Source organism: Coffea arabica, chromosome 4e (genome assembly GCF_036785885.1).
Source record: "Coffea arabica cultivar ET-39 chromosome 4e, Coffea Arabica ET-39 HiFi, whole genome shotgun sequence".
Classification (NCBI taxonomy): domain Eukaryota; kingdom Viridiplantae; phylum Streptophyta; class Magnoliopsida; order Gentianales; family Rubiaceae; genus Coffea; species Coffea arabica.
Window position 1 is genome coordinate 41,305,479 of NC_092317.1, and position 17,835 is coordinate 41,323,313.

General features: G+C 36.9%; 1 protein-coding gene across 1 annotated transcript; it reads right to left on the bottom strand.

Annotated features, from left to right (window-relative positions):
* Positions 1–10,098: 10,098 nt before the first annotated feature.
* Positions 10,099–11,489, bottom strand: LOC140005620 (uncharacterized). The gene is made up of 3 exons (XM_072046632.1): positions 11,187–11,489; positions 10,654–10,885; positions 10,099–10,547 (listed from the first exon to the last, which is right to left on the bottom strand). The coding sequence occupies exons 1-3, from the start codon at positions 11,487–11,489 to the stop codon at positions 10,099–10,101; spliced, it is 984 nt and encodes a 327-aa protein (XP_071902733.1).
* Positions 11,490–17,835: the final 6,346 nt, after the last annotated feature.

Genomic DNA, 17,835 nt, shown 5'->3' on the forward strand with positions numbered 1-17,835 from the left:
ATTTTTAGGTGACTTGGTATATCTTAATTCAATACCAAGTGGCAATTCCTGCTTTTTCTAAAAATCAGTTTTTAGACTATTATTTTGGGCCAAAATTGTCGCACTTTTTAAGTCCCATTTTAGGCCCTTTTTCTTTATTATTTCTCTAAAAATCAAAAATTTATTTTCAATCAAAATTAATCAAAATTCTTTTTTATAAACTCGTAAATCTTATTTTTTGAAAAATGAGGCGCGACAGCTGGCGACTCCACTGGGGACTTTTTAGAGAGTCCGAGCATTTGATTTAGTCGATTCTTTTCTTTTTCTAACCTTTTTACATATCACATTGGGATGTTTTAGATTGCACTTTTCTTTTTCTTTCTTTTTTCCTTTTTAGGGTTTTTTGCATTTTACACACACAATCAACTCTCGATATTCGCGTATGCAATGATTTATTTATTTATTTTCATTTATTTATGTTTATATATTTGTATCGCGCTTGCATCTTGGGTGGGGGGAATATCACCTTAGAGTCTTCACATGTGTTTTAATTATAATCACTCCCCTCAAAGGAGCAGTTCATACGTGCATACACTATTTATTTATAACCCTACATCTTATTTTCTTTTTAGTGGTTGTCAAACCACTCCTTTCTATTAGGATTAGGATCGATCCACTTGGACATGTGACCGTGGCATGACATGCGCTTAGCAATGTCCGAGGAATCATTCGAATCATCGACTAAAGGCCTTGGGATTGATGACCCTTTGTTTCTTGGTTTGAAGGTTTGGGAGCCTGAAACCCTATCGAATCTAGATGCATTAGTGAGCCCAAACTCATGCATCCATATTAGAATTTGCTTAGGATAGAATCAACCTTACCTAACTAGGAACACTAGATACAAGGGGAGGGATTCCACCCCTATTTTTTATTTGTTTTTTCGTTGCCCCAACGTGTTATGTGTTATTTGTTGAACTAACGTTTCCTTGTTTTCTCTTTTGCATTCACAAACCTTAGAAATAAGAGTTCTGGCATAGTACTCTTTTTAGAGCCCTCCTCAGTGGATAGATTCTCACACGTTTAAAATTACAAGTTATTACATTTCAATATTGCATTTCATTTTTAGGTCTACCCTGGCATACAAAAGGGCTCCTGTAGGTCATGTTCAATCCTTGTTACGCCCCCCGGGGCTTGGCCTGGTGGCATGGGATTGCTGAAGAAGGGAATTGGTCCCTGGTTCGAGTCTCGCTGCCAGCAAGTTGCGGGGGGCGGGGGAATTAGTCTGCGGGGTCCACTCCCTGCGGGACACCCTTAAAAAAAAATCCTCGTTATAGCATATTTACTTGTTTTTATAAACTAGCATCATGCATCAACCTTAGAAGGGAATGCCACATATGGAATCCCACGTTAGGAATAAACCACCTTATGTCTCGGATATGTAATCCAATGAGACTTGCACGTCTATATTTCTTATACCGTCCAAAGGGGTAGTGCACAAGGTAAGGTAGGATCCGATCTTTTCCATGATATTGGCATCAAAAATGATAAACCAATTTTTGCACATTAGAATATGAGCATCTAATAATCATCTTTTGGCCATTTTATCATAGTTGGTAAAATTCCCTTGCGTAAAAGACATTAAGTTGAACAAATTCACAAATAATTCCTTAATTGTTGAGACGATAAATATATCGAAACCAAATCTTGATTTTAGAAAAACTCATAGACTAATGCATTGTAGCGAAATTCGTATAATTTGAAAACCACAAATGGGTTGACAATTTAGTCAATTTTACTAGTTTATTCACTTTTAGGGCAATCTGATCAATTTTCAAATAAATCGTCAATTCCATTCAATCCATTTTATTAGTTTACTCACTTTTAGGGCAATCTAGTCAATTTTCAAATAAACCATCAATTCCATCCATTCCATTTTACGAGTTTATTTGCTTCTAGGATGATCAAGTCAGTTTTTTTGGATAAACCATCCACTCCATACCATCTATTGGATCAATTCATTTTTAGGATAATTTAGTCAGTTTTTTAATAAACCATCAATTGCATATGATCTATTTGATCAATTTATTCACTTTTAGGACAATTCAGTGAATTTTTTTTATCAAGTTTTCCATCCAGTCAATTTTTTGAATAAACCATCAATTTCATCTGATTCATTTAATTAATTTATTATCTTTTAAGGTTTCGATCTATGGTTCATTGAAAACTTAGTCGAGACATTGCAATCCTTTCAAAAATAAGTTTTTCATACTAAATTGACTTTTAACATCTCTTTATGTGTCAATCAAAACAATCAATCCATTCTGATTTTGTACTCATTTTGTTAGGGCAAATATCTCATGTCACTCCAATTAGCCAAATTTTTTCTGCCAAATTGCTTTTCTCTCGAATCTTAATAAATTGATCGGAATCATTAGGTATTGTATCGTGCGTACCCTAGAGGATTGTATTTTTCATGTTAGACCTACCCTTAGCATAAAAGGGCTCCCCCATAGGACATGTATACCGATTTTACAGTTTTGCTTACTAACTCTAGGTATTTTTCTTATATTTTCCCCCCTCTCTTGCATTTATAAAGGATATTTCAATAAGGTAAAATATTTTTTCTATATCTGATAACAATTTTGATTTGTTAAATTTTGAAAAATAACAAGTATTACTTGATTCTTGGGCAGATCCTATAATATAAAAACATGAAAAATCCACCTGAAAGTGCCAGTCTAAAGCATCTCAAAGATTGCATGATTCATTGTTTCTAACACATTTTGCCTCAAAAGAAAGAAAGAGAAAGTATGTGTGTGTATGTATGAAAGTGTTTTTTAGATATTTTTCTTTTATCATTTGTATTATAGTTGTACAAAAAAAAAATTGTTTCAAACATTTGCAATAATGAAGTTTTTCATTTAGACAATTATTGTTTTGTATATATTCATGTACATTTTATTCTTTATTTTGCTCATTGGGAGATTTCATGATGAATTTTAAAAAATAAAACTAAGTTGAGATTTTTCAACCTCTTGCCTGAAGATTCACAAGTGTATGTTTTCTAAAATCTTTGCATACACTAGATTGGTGATCCGAACTACACAATAAGAGTGCTCGGAATTAAAAGAGGTCACTCAAACTGATTGGTTTGTCTCAAAAGACCCAATGCGATGCCTTTTTCTCCTTCACTCTACAATCCATATTTTGCCCACTTCTATTAACCCCCCAAAAATCAGTCACATTGATTGACAAACTGCAAGTTGGGGCAATCTTTGCTTGAAAAATGTCCACTATGTCTAAACAAATTCAATCCATATCTAAGTGAAAGCAAAAATGTACATTATTCTTGTTTGCTTTGAAAATTTGGAATGATACTTCAAGCATTCGTTTCTCTATCTATACTGATTTTATCATTTACTCTCCCATTTGAGTCTTTAAAGGAATAATTTTGTTTCAAATAAGAGTCTTAATGATCATTACCCAACATTGGAGAAATTTTCAAATATCAAAAGGGAATGGGTTCTCCCAACAGACTATTCTTTATTTTGGTTGTCATGAGGCGTAAGATTGATACTTTGACCATCGTTTCTACGATCTAAATACTGTTTTATCCCTTGTGTGACGCCCCGAAAAGTATGAGTGTGAGAACCCGAAAATTTTCTAATTTTTTAGGGTTTATTTAATTTAATCGCCCGCCTTTTCTACAGTTTCTTTATTAGAAAAATTCCCCAAATAAAGTTTATGAGCAAAAATAGTTTTAAAATGATTTTTCTAGTATCGGTTAGTTTTTGAGAAATTAAGAGCGTATTTTGAACGTGAGACCCGCAAGTGCGGTAAACGCAATATATTTTTGACAACTTCTTGGAATTTTGTATTAAGTGATATTATTGTATAAGGTGTTAAGATATTTGTATTGGAGAGACAAAAAGATAAGTTTTGAACTAAAAGGTGACAAGTGTCACCATAAGATTTAGTCTTGGGTTTGACTACTATTCATAACTTTACCATTTAATTGAAATTGACCAAAATTCACTTCATTTTGAAAGCTCTCTTGGCCGAATGTTCTTGCTCAAGAAAGAAAGAAAAGCTCTCAATTTCTTCCTTCTATTTCTTGCTCAATCTTCAAATCCAACCAATAAAACTCCAAATCATTCCATAAAATCTCTTTGCTAAGTGGTCTTGAGGTGTTTTGTGGAGTTGTTTGGAAAGCTAAGGTGACTAGTTGCTCTATCTCTTGTATTGCTAAGGTGAGTTGTGAAGGACCCCTCTCCTTCCTCTAATGATGTTCAATTCATGATTGGTGGTGGTATAAGATGCACTTTTATGGATTAAATCTTGATTTTGGTTGAATTGGTGAAGTTTTATAATTATTGGGGATTTTTCTGTTTTCATATGAATATGATTATGGGGTCATGTATGATGATTGGAAATGATGTTTAATGACTCTAGGAGGTGGAAAAAGTGATTAATTGCAACCAATTTCTGTTTTGGACCAAAAATTGAAAAGTGAGGGTTTTGTGATGAATATTCTGTCCGAATTTTTAGGTCATAGATAGAGGCCGAATTGGCCTTGACTCAAAACATGAAAGTTGTAGGTATTGATGTTTTAAGGGTGCCTGTAAAATTTCAGGTCAATTGGAGTAGTTTAGAATGAGATAAGACGAAATTACTATTGCTGTTCTGGGTTCATCAGGATGTTAGAACTGTGTCTGAAATGGGTTGTTTTGACTGGAATTGTTTTGGATTTGGGTGTTGAGGTCTTCTGATGAAATGTAGCTTGATGTCCTAGCTATCATATGCCTTTGGAATTTCTGCATTTGGACTTGTTTAGACTGAGTTGTACTGATTACAGCATAGTGTAATTTGTAAACCTGCAATTACGGTTCTGGTTTGTTATTTGGCATATTTGACTTAGTTATGCTGGGATTTGGACTGAGTGACCTTCTACATTGTTGTAGCCCTGGTTCTTAGCTTCGAAACGGTGGGTCTTGGACCTCCATCCGATACTCGTAGTACCTTTGGTGCCATTACCGCAAAAGGACGTCAAAACTGTTTTTCTGGTTTTGAGCTTAACTTTCATTTCCGGACTTTTCCCTAGCTTGACTTGTACTAGTACTACTTGGAGCTTGCTGAATGGCTATTGGATGAACTTGTTGTTGTGTGTGTACCTTTGGGACTGGCTGAGGATATAATGAAGCCATGATGGCTGGAAAAGTAAGCAAATTTAGGGGAAGTGCTGTCCAAACTTTGAAGGGATTTGTTTTCATTGAGTTTGTGATCTAAGACTCGGATTTGAGCAAGGCAATGATATATGATGGATGGTTTCTGAGCCATGGAGGTGAGTGACCCTAAACTATTTCCAAAGTACTTGTGAAATGTTTCTTGCATTATGTACTCGATTGCATCTCATGCGTGCTTGCATGTGAATTCATGACATGATTTGGCTTCAATGAGTTCTGGGAAAGTCTTGTGCTGGACACCAACGTCTCCACCATTTTCGTGAGTTCGTGACATGATGGAGCAAATGGCTCCGGAGCTCAAAAAGGGGCTCCCTCCTAATGTTAATGTTAATGTTAAATGATCTATTTGAGCGTTGGGTATTCAAGTGCGATGATTTCCCTGGCTCACGAGAGCACTAAACGAACATTTGATCTCTGAATCATGACATTATCGAAATGATCGAAATGCAACATTGTGAAATATATTTGGTTAATGATTTTACTGGTTACTCGCTGAGCTTCTAGCTCACCCCAAAAATATTTTATTCCCCTCCACAGGGCTCAAGGCGAAGGAAGGACTTGTAGTACTTGTGCACGTGACTGGATGGCCTATGTTTTGTATAATTTGGATTTGGAAATCATTTTATGTATAGTTGAGAATTGTTTCCGCTGCATTTGTGACATGTAATTATTGGAGACTTGGATGTATATTTGTGGACCATGTGATGTATATTTGAGGTTTATTCTTGTAATTCATTTGAGGACTTTAGTGAACGACTGAGTCCCGGCGAGAGCCGGGCAGGCGGCCCGCCGAACCCTCTGGTTCGCCTTAGGGGGAGGTGGGGCCGTCACACCTTGTATCCTCATTTGAGTTTAAATAAGTGGTTCGTTTCAAAAGCACTTATGATCGCACCCCACATTGGAGAAGGAGATTGCATAATTTTTAAAAAATAGCAAAAATGCTAAAAATTAAAAAAAGAAGGGAGAAAGACTACAAGTTGGGATAATTTGATTCTACCATTAATATTTGGCCTTCAATTTTGAAAAAAAAAAAGAGAGAAGGGGCATCTATACTCTAAAAAGTTAGGGGGTTCTCAATTCTATCATTAATATTTGAAATTTCGATATTGGAAAAAAAGAGAAGAAAGAGAAAAAGAAAAAGAAAAATGTGAATAAAAAAAATGCAAAAAGATTCAATGTTGAATCCCCTAGTGAGTGATGATAAAAGTCAAAATGGAGTTCAGGATTTTTTAGTCCAAAACTGAGGCAATTTTTTTTGAAAACGAAAGCGATTCTAAATGCAATGTTCTTCAGAATCTTATTTCTTTAACTGTCGTTTTCAAGCCGTATTACAAGCTCATGAAGTCCATCGCTGACTTATATTTCATGACAACTTGAAGTAAAGATCATACCTCTAAGAAACCACTCGTGATCATAGGGCCATAACCTGTTTTTCCATATGTTTAGCTATCGTTTCTACCTATACATTACAAGCCTATAGAGCTTATATGTTGACTGGATTTTCTCAAGAAATAAGAGTGATAAACCATTGGCTTTCACCAAGATGTGATATTGAACGAATTAGACACAATCTGGGCACAAAAGCAAGATAGATCCTGACATACCATTTCTCTTAGCCATCTCAAAATTAGGAATAATACTCGCTTGTTTGATCCTAAAGGATGAGTTAGCAAGAAAAGTGATCATTTTCTCTAAACACCAATCCTAAAGTGAGGAAAGAATTTTTTCAATTTGGTCTTGTTTTGAGAAATTCATCATAGAGTTTTCTACATAAATTTGAACACGATATTTAGATTTCTTCATTTGAAAAATGCATTTTCTATTCACATTGCATGTAAGTATATGATTATTTTCTAAATTTTAGGAAACACATTTTTCATGTTTTGTTCAAATAAATGGATAGGCATCCGAACAAAAATTTTGTTACAACTAAATAGACCCAACTGGGGCAAAATTTTATAATATATTTTTGAGATTTCGCAAAATAGGCTCAAATTAGGGCAAATTTTTATTTGTGAGATTTCGCAAAATAAGCTTACATTGGGGCAAATTTTTGTAATAAATTTGAGAATTTCGCCTAAGGGTCAAGTAATATGCTTTCGAACCTATCATCCAAAATTTGACCTCAATAAAACTGCTCCATTCAAGAGCAGTAATCGCATCATTTTTTAAAATAAAGCAAGAAATTTTGTACATGTTGTGCTTTGAAAAATCCCCTTAATGCAGGTATTTATGGCTGAAATCGATGAAAAAATGCAAGTCAAGATCTTACGAATTTGAAAGTCAATCAAGAAAAAAAACCCTACATTGGGGCAAGTTTTGAAAAGTTGCGATTTCAAAAGTTATTTCAAGACCGTTTTATTTTGTTGGGTTTGAGTTTTATCCCACCAATCGTGACAGGTTTGGGTTTTATTCCACTGGCCGTTTTATTTTGTTGGGACTGAGTTTTATCCCACCAACCTCAACAGGTTTGGATTTTATCCCACTGGCCGCTTTTATTTTGTTGGATTTGGGTTTTATCCACCAACCTCAATAGGTTTGGATTTTATCCCACTGACCGTTTTTATGTTGTTGATCTTGGACTTTATCCCGAGGCAGGCTTGGATTTCATCCCACTAACCGTTTTTATTTTATTGGGTTTGAGTTTTATCCACCAACCTCGGCAGGCTTGGGTTTCATCCCACTGACTGTTTTATTTTTGTTGGGTTTGGATTTTATCCCACCAACCTCGGCAGGCTTGGATTTTATCTCACTGACCGTTCTTATTTTTGCTAGGTTTGGGTTATCCCACCACTCTTTTTATTTTCTAGGTTTTAACAATTAAGTTTTGCTAGTTGTTTTTTATTGTAGTTGAGTCAGATAGATAAATAATTTGGTGTCTACGTCTTTGTGTCTCGAGTTTCTTCGAAACTCAGACAAAGAGGGACAAGTTGTAGACACCAAAATTTTACCATTTTTTTTGTTCATTTTAGTTAAATTTTATTTTAATTTATTTTGTTTCTTGAGAAAGCATTTTAGAAAAATCGAAAAAGAAAAGGAAGGAAAAGAAAAGCAGAAAACAAAATTAAAAAATTAAATCAAAATCTATTTTTTATTAAAAAAAAATCCCTTTCACTGCACGTGTGCGTCTTCTCCTTCAAAACTGGTACAAAAACCAGCAATGGAGCAGTACAGATTGCAACTCCATTCCAGCACCTTTCGCACATGTTTTTGTTCATTTTTTTGGCTCCATTGGATCACTCTAGTACAGGCCATCTGGCCTTAATCCAGAAACCTCAGATTCTTGTGTAACAAGAGCCATCTAAGGGCTCAAAATAGCCACAAGAAAAGGCGGCAAACCTGCACCATTAGATGCTAGGGTTGGAGGGATTTTTGTAACTATAAAAGGCTGAGAAACGCAGCCTTGAAGAATGTAGATTGAAGGGGAGGTGGCGGAGAGAAAAGAGAGAAAAAATGGGAAACCAAAAAAGAGAGGAAAAAGAGAGAGAAAGGGAGAAAATTTTGCAGAAAAAATTTCGCAAAAAGAGCTGATTCTCAGCCATCTTTCGACTCAAATATATCCTCCATTCTAGCTCCGTTTACGAAACTTTCGATTTCTGCTAAGTCTGCGAAGTGAGGGGAGCGATTTTCGTTCAGAAACTTGGTAGAGAAAATGACTGAAAGTCCTTCGAATCTGGCTCCAAAGTCGCTGCTTCAACATATCTGGCTCAACCCGCAACCTCGCGTAGAACTTCATCAGATCTACTTCCCCCTGCATCTTGCTTGCTCAAATCTGGTCCTAAAAGCTTCCTCAGGTACCCTCCTAGATTGATGACTTAGTTCCTTTCATTTTTATTCGTTGTTGGGCTATGCTTTTGGGTTTCTTGATCGCTGCCGTTACTTGCTCTTTCTTGCTGTTTCCATTCATGAATAGTGAGATGAAGATTTCCCCCATGTTTGCTTGTGTTTAAATGTGGCGTTTGTGTAAATGAGATTTGGATGTTGTTAGGAGTATCATATTTTTTCATTTCTTGCCGGAAATGGAAACCTAGCAAAGTTGCAGAAGTAGGAATAATAGAGTTGTGAGGAAGAAAGCTTTCTTCGATTGGCTTTGCATGAGCATTTCCAAAAATTTCATTTTAGCCCCTCAAGTTTTACATAATGCTGCTATGGCCCAAAAACCTTTGCAAATGAACCATTTTGACCCCTGTTAAGTTTTAATCATCTTTTTTACATTTTTAAATAGGTTTTTGGGCAGAATAATTCTGGTTTAGGACATAATTAGGATTAAATAATTTTTAGTTGATTTTTATAATTATGGGTTTTAGTGAAATAGATAGTTTGGGTTATAGGGTTACTTTTGTTTGGGTTTAGGGGAATGGGTTATTGGTTTAGATTTCTGGATTTTGGCATGGGTTTGGGGGTTAAAGCCCATGCAGTTTTTGTCGGGTTTGCTTGATAAAAATGATGGGTCCGTTTGGATTGGCTGTTTTTGGGGTTGTTTTTTAAAAACTATACTATTCATTTTTTGAAAAACAGCAAATGTTGTTTGGTTTAGCTGTTTTTGAGAAATAGCTTGTTTTTGAAAAACAAGCTTGTTTGGATTTATCTGTTTTTGAGAAACAGCTTGTTTTTGAAAAACAAGCTGGTTTTTATTAGCTATTTTTGAAAAACATCATTCAAATTGGTAATTAAAAAAATCAATAAATTTCATTCACCAAAATACTTTATCAGTACACCACTGGTATAATTAAAAGTAAACTTAATAGATAGAGATTTTGCATAAGTGTACATGCCATATACAATAGCCACCGTGGAACCATTATTTATGGTTTGCCATTCGCAATCCGCCCACTAGTTACAAAAGCACAAAATAGATAACGACAAAATGGAGCTACTAATGTTGGTGATAGTACATGCTGTTTGCCAAGGCGCTCCTGAATTCATTCCAACCAGCAATTCCTTGAGGCGACATATCCAGTGGTTCTGCGCCGGCCATTTGATCCACCACATGATTTATATTATCTGCCTGTGCTGCAATAGTCTCTTCTTCAACAAAATATGCATCATTCGGGACATTATCACGCATAAAGTTGTGCAATGCACAACAAGCCAGGACAATATTATTCTGTGTCGCCATCAAATAGTTATGCATGGGGCCCTTAAGTATTGGAAATCGCTTCTTAAGAACACCAAACGTGCATTCTATAATGCCCCGTAAAGATGCATGGCGTCTGTTGAAAAGTGTTCTTGCTGCCCGCTCCTGTTGGGTTCCCCGTGCACCCCTAAAGGGAGCCATAAATCCTGGCATGTTCGTGTATGCCGCATCCACCGCATAATACTTCCCTGCACACAAAGTAATTATAGTTAAGTGCATTATAAATATTACTATAAATGTTTTAAGAAATATCATGCGATAAATTCCAAATGGATGATTTAATACCCAAATTACCTTCTGGTGGCCGTGGAAAAGCACAATTAGGATCAAGTAAGACATCTTTTAAGATCCTAGAATCATGTGCGCTACCCTCCCACCCTACCCTGACATAAGTGAATCGCATATTATGATCACACACTGCTAATATATTTTGCGATAAGCCGCCATGCCTATTCCGATAACGCTCCCTGTCTTCGGCTCTACACCAAGCTGAAACATGCGTTCCATCAATAGCTCCAACACAATCCTAATCACAATAAGTAGACGTTCAGTCTCCTATAGATTATAATTAATAAGAGATTTCACAAAATATCTCTAACCTTAAACTAGGGCCAAAACGTAGCACTGTTCTGTATTCTTGGATTCGTCGTGTGATAATCTATCGGCCGGACAAAGTCGCGTCCCAAGCGAACGAGAGATCGAAGGCATCGTCGTAGATGACGGTCCGTGGTCTCGGTTGTGCGTTGGAATCTCTCGGCTAGCACCCTATGTCGCTCGTTATGGCTCAAGCAAAGAAGGCAAATGGCGAGAGACTAGTGAATGCCTACCCGTCCTGTCGGGTGGGGCTCCCAATAGCCCCTCTCAATCAACAAATCACATAACTGGAGGAAAAGCGGAGCTTCGATTCGAAGGTTGTCGAATATTCTATCTCGATGGCTGTTTATGAGTTCTACAACCCATTGAGCACCCGACTGTGCACCATCTCGAATTCGTCGGCGCTCCACAGGGTTTAGATATGGGTCGAACAGAGCCAATCCAGCAAGCACAAAGTAGATGAAGGTCAAAAGTATCTCCTCCTCATCTCCTTCGTCGAAGAAATCCCCACCTTGCAAATAATGCTCATACTCCATTTCCAAATGTGATATCGGCAGCCAAAGTCACTCGTGATCCTGAGGAAAAAGGCCATTTTCAAAAGGCATGATCAACAACAACGCCATTATCTCCTAATTAAAGCATACTGACAAATAGCTATATAGCATCAGCAAATCAAGAAGGCAGGTTATATGCTATTTCGGGCAACAAATCTGAAAAAAAAATCCGCCACATGATTTCTGTTTATATGGCAATAGCTCTTGGAATATATATTCACCATAGTGAATAAGATTCCAAGTCAAGACAGCTACTAACAAGCCAATAAGTGAATATTTGGACAGCAACAAAACCTGGCCAATCATATACCTTAGGACAGCATGTTACTTTGCCATTTCAGTTCACAACATTTGTAGCTATGAACAAATGCCTTAAAACGAGTAACCTGTTGTTAATGAAAACTAGGACCACATTCCTAATCCTATCCTTAGAAATTATCCCACAAAGTCATCCCCAAAAATATATACTACTCATGGTTTTAAATAGTAACCAACAGAGGACCAAACACAATGAACTCAAATCCTGCGTTTCGACATATAATATCCAGGGCATTTATGGACACAAAGCACCCCTAAATTTAGAGATTAACCAAGATAGTCAATGCCACAAACACATCATCAATAATAATAAAAACTCAACAACTCCAACCCAATGCAATAAAAACTGAACAAACTCATGGCCAATACGGGGCCGGAATCCAAATAGACAAATCACAACACCTCTGAAAAAAAAACACTCAAATGTATCAGTAACAAATGCTACAACAAGCTGAGTTGGCTATAAAGAAATCATAGTCAACAACTCAAGTCTCAGATACAAGCTCCCGATGGAAATGAAACGCTTAGAATGGAGGTGGGGGAGGGGGCTCCTGCGTATCAGGCGGGAAACAGCCTTTTATTTTCATAAATGTGATGCGGTTGGCGTCCGATTGTGCTAAATTCCAAATGGCCAGCTCTTGCTTATCCTTCAATATTTCAGCCACTGCCATTTTGACTACGTACGAAACGTTCTCCATTCCCCGAAGTTGATCCATGGCAGCTTCATAGGCAGTTTTGGGAGGGCCACCGCGGCCGGAACACTGCTTGTCCGGAGAACTGACTGACACGCCCATGCTGCTGCTCTTATGGCGACTAACCAGGGACTCAATGGTGTCAAGAGCCTTCATGTACCTATCAGAAGCTGAATGGGAGGCGGTGGACATAGGACTACCGCTTGACATGTTCCCCGATTTCCGCTTTCCTTTGCCCTTTCTCCCTTTCGCTTCATTTGCCCCTACTAACTCAGTTTCAACACCCTCGTGCGCAGCGTCCGACCTTCCTTTTCCCTGTGACGATTGGGCAAGGTTCTCCATGTATCTCTCCTCGGGTGAAGTACGGGGCTCGTTCTCAAAGCCAGCGCTGAAATCTCCCGTTGCTCCTTGGTTGACAAAAACCTCCTCAAGCAAGTGGTAGACGGTGCAGTCATCTTGAAATTTTAAATATTTTGGGTTCACCTGACAAAAAAAAAAAACACAGCCAAAAGGTTATTTGAGGGAGCTGCACGTATAATCTGATTAACTTTTAACATCCATAAATTGATATAAAAACACTTTACTTGACAAAAAATACCTGTGCAAGCTCAGCCCACTTGCTATCATCCATGAGCCAGGTAAAGTTCTGGCTATCCCAACCCAGTCCCGTTTCCCGCCTCTTGAAGGCAATGTACAGCTTGGTAAGTTCTCGCAAGGCATAGTATTTGGCTCTTATGCTGTCCCTTGTGAACGATGTGCCAAATTGGCAGTTCAACTGCTGTTGAATCTCAGGAACCACGTAGCTACCAATATTGTTGTCCCTAATTTCACTAGCTCTATGCATGCTGACTAGGCGGTTGGCAATTTCTATTTCCTGCTGCCTAGTGAAATAAAATTTCTGGTGGCCTGGATTGCGCCTTTGTTTTCTCATCTTATTAACCCATAAACAAAGGCAATCAGAAACATTGGTATTTATACTATCGGCCGGACAAAACAGAGATGAAATAATAAGTAGCGAAAGTAGAGGACTAGCATGTATTACCTTGTAGTAGTTTGAAATGCACTTTTGTAAATCATTTTCCCCCCAAGCTGAGTTGGATTCCCAACAATTGTCACAATTTTTCATCTTCAATGCTGTGTTTACACACGAGTCAAAATTAGTCGCACTAAACAAGGCAGTAAACAGAGTCAGAACCACGCAAACTACCTTTGGAAGCACAGCGGGTAATAGCGGGCATGTAACCTTAGAGAACGGCAATGAAAACACCAACCTACCCTGTTTTGTAGCACCAAGCAGCAGTATGAAGTTAGACTGCAGATACCAATCTCATCTATAGCCGGAGAAGACAATTTAAAATCACAGAAATAGCATCAGAGAGTTCATTTTGGGGTAAAAACACAAGAATTAATACTACAATAATACGAAAACAGGGTATTGGGGTCGCATTTCAACAAAGCGAGACACACTCATGGGGGGAATAATATGCCAAAGCACAATCAGAAGCAGCCGGACAAATATTTTATTTCCATCAGAAGCACAAACATATGCTTCTTTCACTGAATTTAGGCAATTCTAATGAATCTCAAGCAAGTAAGACATCTTGGTAAATTTATATAAGGACTATCGAATGCAACCACCAACTCCGGCAAAACAGCACCAAACAAAATTCATGACCAGCTGATATGAATTGAAGTCAATGCCGTATTGTGGTCAAGAGATTTTCTCAATATTTTGAAAAATGAATCTGACATTGAATTCAGAGCATGGCCAGTTTATCGTCTCAATATTCAAACCAGTTCAATTTTTCATGGTTCATTTTCAGCATTGCCGAGACTTGGTTCAGACACCACAATTCTCTGCACAACTAATCTCTAACTCTACTGTCCAACACCTCTAAACGCCAAATTGGAAAATTGAAAGCAACAAGCAAATTTTGACCTCACAGTCAAATGTTTGGGGCTTCCGGACATCAAATTTTGAACATCCCACACATTATTCTTTACAATACGCAGCAAGAACAGTAAAGTGAAAGCCGCAAAATGCCTTAGAAACATAACCTTAATAGTAAATCGAAGGGCGAAGAGGGGTCGGAGCTGCCAGTCACTCGAGATGTGCTGTTCGCTGTGAAAGGGGGTTAAGATCCTGATGGATTGAAGCGCGAGGATGGGCTCTTGCAGACAAGGTCGCTCTCAAAGAGGGGCGTACTAGCAAGATGGATCGAAGAGCGAAGAGGGGGTCGGAGCTCAGAGGAGGTTTGGAAGTGAAGTCGCAAGCTGAAATCGCGAGCTGAAGGAGGTTGGATTCGAAGGTTGCGAGCTGAAATCTGCTTCGATTACTCACAAATTTCGCCTCTCGATGGTCGGCAATGGTGCTTCAGAGGAGTACTTTGCACAAGCTCCTGATTGGTCCCTGTTCTGAATCTGTCTTCGCCTTCAGCACAGAAGGCAATTTGGCAAAGTAGCGTCGACAAAGGAAAGCCGAAAACAAGACAATTGGGTATTTTGTCAAAAACGCCGTCGTTTTATTAAAGACCCACTGTAGACTTACTTATCAGTAAGTATTGTTTCTCAAAGACAAAAACAGTTTTTGGAAAAACTGTCAATCCAAACGAACCCGATAGTCCGGCCCGCATCTTTTTGTTGGACTCTTGTTGGGTTTAGGAAGCTTTGACCCAAGAAGATATAATAAAAAGGCCCAGGAGCCTGTTTGCTCAAGTAATCTGTAACAAACTTTGCAGAATGGTCCCTGTACTTTTCGTTAATCATATTACAACCCTAAAAATTTTAGCTTTCTTTCAATTAGGTCCCTAATTTAATTGCAAATAAGTCCCTGTACTTAATTTTTCTTTCATTTTGACCCCTAATTTTTGTAATTATTATAATTTGACTGCGAACTTTCTTAATTTTGTAATTAAGTCCCTAGCAGTTTTGATTTCTTAAATACAAGTTGCTTTTCTTCTTTAATTGTTAATTATGCTTCATTTAAGTGATGTAGTTGGTAGATTTCATGATTAATTTCATTTCTTTATGATTAAATTGGTGCCTTGATAATTTTGTTAATTTTGGAGTTAAATAGGGCAAATCCAACCCCCATTAGCTACTACTTCAAAGGGAGTATCCTCTTGTATTATTTTTAAATCCTCTTATGTGCTCTTATGTGATTTTATGTATGTAATTGCATGTTTTTGAATGTTTTTATTTTATTTTATTTTATTTTATTTATTCACTTTATTTATTTTTTTTAATTTTGTATATTTATATTAATTTAATTTCTGATTATTTGAGAGGCATTTAAATACCAAATTATAATAGATAGAGGGTTCAAAACATGTATTTAGTTAGTTTATGTAATAGATAGGATTTAATTCTTGTTAAAAATGTATTTAGTTAGATAAGTGTAATAGTTAGAATATTATTTTATTCTTTCCCCCCTATATTGTAGTTAAGGCTCCCGAATGTAATAGTTAGGTCTCTATTTGCTTTTATTTGCTTGTGCGCTTGTATGCTTGTGTGTTTGCATGTTTACTCACTTTCTTAGGGTCTTTGCATCTAGATATCATGCTTATGTGCTATGTGCTCTATGTAATTCATGTGTTTACTTGCTTTTATTATGTTTTATATGATTTATTTAAATATAAAAAATGCATGACATCACCATACTAGTCCAATGCTAGTTGTGGCCCTTTGTTCTGATTTCTCATTAGTCCAACGCTAGTAAGAACTTATAAATATGGGTTAGTCCAACGCTAGACCCTTAGGGACTGTCCATACTCTAGATCATGCTTGCGTGACAATCACTGCACTTTATACATATTTTCTACTTTTTAGGATTTTTATCATTTTGCATGATATTTTCCGTATATGTATATCCCTCATCCCCATGTATGAAAACATGATACGTAGACTTGCATTCCATTTGAGAAAATTAGAACTAGATTAGATCATTTGCTTGATTAGATTGGAGAATCATCCTTTAAATATGGGATATGGATGAGTATGGCTACTTAACTTTAGCACGCTCATATTCCCTCTATAAAAGGAAAAATTGAGTCGCGAATCTTAGTACCCCCGTACCCGTTATGTTGCATTTCTCTTTTTAGGTCACGTATATTTATGTTAAAATTTTTTCTTTTCTTCGAATCTCACTCCTTGCATATTCGTGACCTCTTTTAAGAGTCATTTTGGGCATCACAATTAATGTGATTCGCACCAACTTAACTTTGAAGAGATATTTTTTGACCCCCCGATATCTATTAGGTCTAGGTTTGTATCCATGTAGTAACATCCAAATGTGATAAGTTTTATAGGTTAAACTAAGAAAATTTTCCGACTAAATCACGCAACTAACTTTGGCTAGATTGAAAGGGTATTTTGTATTTTATCCTTGCCTTCGCTTCTTCAAATCTGACTCCCGAACACTTTTCTCTTGTTTTCGAAGACTTAGGAGTCGTTTAAAAAGGGTTTTACCTATTTTTTATTAAAAATACATTTTTAAGTGACTTGGTATACCTTAACTCAATACCAAATGGCGACTCCTACTTTTTCTAAAAATCCGTTTTTAGACTATTATTTTGGGCTAAAATTGTCGCACTTTTTAAGTCCCATTTTAGGCCCTTTTTCTTTATTATTTCTCTAAAAATCAAAAATTCATTTTCACTCAAAATTAATCAAAAATTCATTTTTATAAACCGTAAATCTTATTTTTTGAAAAATGGGGCGCGAAAACTTGAACCTAGCATAAATGAGGGATTTGAAAGCAAAATGGTTTGGTTTTAAGGGGTGAAAACCTCACTTTTCCAGCCTATAAACCAAATGGATTTGGGCAGTTTTGAACTTCAGTTGGTGGGCAATTTTGAACTTCAATTGGTGAACGAAAATGAAAAGAGTTTGGGACTACCATTTACTTAACTACGAGCCTAGCATAAACAAGGAGAATTCCTCTTGAATTGCACTAGAATCATGTGATTTGAGGGTTGAGATACCTAGTCGATTTGGAGGTGATTTTTCCTTTGAATATTGTGACTTGGAGTAGTGGATCTCATGGCACTTTATATATTTGATTTTAGGGCGTGGAAATGAGGCCGGAAGTGCATGCGTGGCCAATACTTGAGCTTGTTGTCATGGTGAGTGTTCTAAGTACATGAAACTGTTTACGTGAAATGTTTCCTTGCTTGAAGGACATGCTTGCTTGATTGATGTACTTGCTTTTGAATTGATGATATTGGGACGAGGATGTGCTTTATCATACTCGATCCTTCGTGGCTAGCTTCTTAATATTGATGTGAAATGAACTGCTTTAGTTGTGCTTGACTTGTTGG